The 2,769-nt window shown below is 42.7% G+C and overlaps 1 protein-coding gene across 3 annotated transcripts in view; it reads left to right on the forward strand.

The window, feature by feature from the left end:
- Nucleotides 1-1,855, forward strand: part of LOC141764971 (N-acetylneuraminate-9-phosphate synthase-like) — a 5,610-nt gene extending 3,755 nt beyond the window's left edge. Inside the window, exons 5-7 of one of the 3 annotated variants that reach the window (XR_012593337.1) lie at nucleotides 57-323; nucleotides 482-1,560; nucleotides 1,638-1,855. Coding sequence is in view for 1 of the 3 variants with exons in the window: in XM_074630721.1 (XP_074486822.1) it covers nucleotides 57-323; nucleotides 482-691 (477 nt within the window). In the remaining 2 variants the exon portion in view is untranslated. Of the gene's footprint in view, nucleotides 1-56; nucleotides 324-481 lie in introns of all 3 variants that reach the window. The other 2 variants (XR_012593336.1, XM_074630721.1) reach the window with 2 other exon arrangements.
- Nucleotides 1,856-2,769: the final 914 nt, after the last annotated feature.

The raw sequence follows: 2,769 nt of genomic DNA on the forward strand, positions 1-2,769 counted from the left end.
TAATCGGCGCCTAGCTTCAAATTTGATGTGACAGTGGTATCAATTATCAACTACAGGAATACCAGAAGGAATTTCCCGACATTCCCATCGGGTATTCCGGTCACGAGTCTGGGATCAGTATTTCGGTTGCGGCCGTAGCTCTGGGGGCAAAGGTCATCGAGCGCCACGTAACCTTGGACAAGTCGTGGAAAGGAAACGACCACTCAGCCTCGCTGGTGCCCAGTGAGCTAACCGAGCTGGTTCGTTCCATCCGACTGGTGGAGAGGTCGATGGGGGACGGCGTCAAGAAGATGTTACTCTGTGAGAAGCCGTGCCACGATAAGGTGAGATATCCTCGCTCCACAAGGAAACAATACAGAGTCAAACATTGTTTTTAATGAAGTAAAGTCTCATTTAAAAAGATGGAGAACTTTTTAGAAAACATTTGAACTTTACTTTTGTCATTTATAATAATATCAGTCCTTTCTTTCTTTTGTTCCAGCTGGGTAAGTCCTTGGTGGCCAAGGTCAGGATCCCCAAAGGAACCGTCCTGACTCAAGACATGTTGACGGTCAAGGTGGCCGAGCCCATGGGCGTAGCGGCCGAGGACATCTTCCTAGTGGTCGGTAAGACCGTGACGGCGGACGTGGAGGAGGACGAGAGCGTCCTGCCAGAGGTGGTGAATGAGTACTCCAAGAAGAGGAAGTGCTGAGGATGGCAGACAGTTTTGAAATGGGTAGAAAAGGCACTTAATTTGAGAGGAAATGTAATTGATTCCTCTGGGGAGAATTCTTTGCCAAAGCATTTTTAATTTTCTAAAAACCGCCTTAATATAATAAACTAACCTTTGTGGCAAACAGGCTCTCTGATAAACCCTCCGTTATCCTGCAGGAGGCTCAGTAGTACTTTCAGCTCTGTGGTCAGTACTTTCTGTTACTGTAAACTAAACATACTTTTGCACTCTAGTTTTAGCACGCACTGTTGAGATTAAATGAATATTGAACACTTGAAGCTGCTGCTGGTCATCTCATCACACAACCGTGAGATCACCGAGCCCGTTTGCCAAACAGTCATTGTATTCTTGTACCTGCTCGTTAATTTAAGTCTGTGATATCAGGAAGGGTTTGTATTTGTACAAAACAAAATATGACTACTGGAGCCAGATGCTTTCCAAAACCAAAAGAAGAAATGTGCACACATTGTCTGCATCAATGCCCTCTCTCACAATTAACTAGGGATGCACCGATCCGACTTTTTCTGTCCCGATAGCGAAACCTGGGCTACCCGATACCGAGAGTACCGATCCGATACCAGTGTTCAATTAATAGGCTGCATGCCTTACTGTGTGGAAGTGACTGGGATCATTCTTTTATGTGTAAAGCAACAACAGGCTTGACTTAAATGAAATATAACAAATAAATACATAGATATAAATGTATTGAATTGTTATTTATTATTAAAATACCAGTAACTTGGTAAAAAACAAATACTTTAAAAAGTATCAGGAATTACAATTCAAGTGTAAACCTGTTTAATGCAGCAACAAATTGGTAAAAACTTAAAACAGGAATTAAAATTCCAGTATATAATGTATATTATATATAAACATAGAACTGAATTTAATAGATCGGCCCCGTTGTCACCGATACCCGATCCAGCTATTTGAGTCGGTACCGGCCTGATATCCGATTCGGTGTCGTTGCATCCCTAATAATTAACCTTGTTCACCTACTGTAGGTCACGAACCGTCCAACAATGTCCTCTCATCACGATTGTAATATGAAGGGTGTTAATATGTTAAAATCTGTGGAGACTCTGTTGAGATCAATGATGTTCTGAAAAGATGAAGCCTCTAAATAAAATGTTGCCCAGATTCCCTCCTTGACGTTTCTCCTTGTCTTTGCAACATTGCTTTCATACTGTCGTTGTCAGGGCAGGTTTGTTATGTATAGATGTGTAAAATAGCACACTACACTATGATATTCTTCTGTGTGTGCATTGCCTTGGTGAGGTCACATTGAGATCTGGAACCTGATTGATCAGGTGATCTGTGTGAATCTCAAGTGCTCTCCTCACTTTCAGTTCAGTTCCCCATCACAAAGGGCTCTCTGACGCCAAGAAAAAGTGGTGAAAATATACTCAGTAACCTACACTTAAATGGATACTGTTTTTATTTTTAAGTGAGCCGTTCTTTTAGGTATAAATCCGTTTTGCTGCCAGCTCCGTACACAACATTATATTGCTTTTCTCCAGTGCTGGTTGGCCTACTCTTGTCTGTTTCTCCTAACTGGGGGCGCGCCAACCATTATCCACTGTAACTAATACACAGACTATGGATAAGTACCTCATACAACCCCACCTCTAAACACCCGAACTGTAGTCCTTTTCATGTCATATCAGGGTAAACACAAGTGTAATTGATTAAATTAATTATGCTTCCTTTCCAGTGAGCCGTCATTCACAATACCAGAGCCCTGGCACACCTCAATGGATCAGGGCCACAGTTCATTTTATTAAAAACACCTGTTTACCCTGCAATGACATGATAGGCCTATCCCTTTAAGTTCATCAGGGCGCCTGAGGTCATCATTACAGGCTGAATGTCCCGGCTGTCACTCACCTCTGCTGTCCTCGTCCTGGAGCTTTCTCTCCAGCTTGTTTTTGTAGTTGGCCTTAGCCTTCTGCTCTGCCCTTTCAAAGTCATGTTAAGTGGATTTGTAGAGTTTCTGCATAGCAACTTAATCTGTCTGCTGAGCCAAGGTTACTAAACACAGTCACCGTCTTGGTAGG

The sequence above is a fragment of the Sebastes fasciatus genome, chromosome 3, assembly GCF_043250625.1.
Source record: "Sebastes fasciatus isolate fSebFas1 chromosome 3, fSebFas1.pri, whole genome shotgun sequence".
In the NCBI taxonomy this organism is placed as follows: Eukaryota; Metazoa; Chordata; class Actinopteri; order Perciformes; family Sebastidae; genus Sebastes; species Sebastes fasciatus.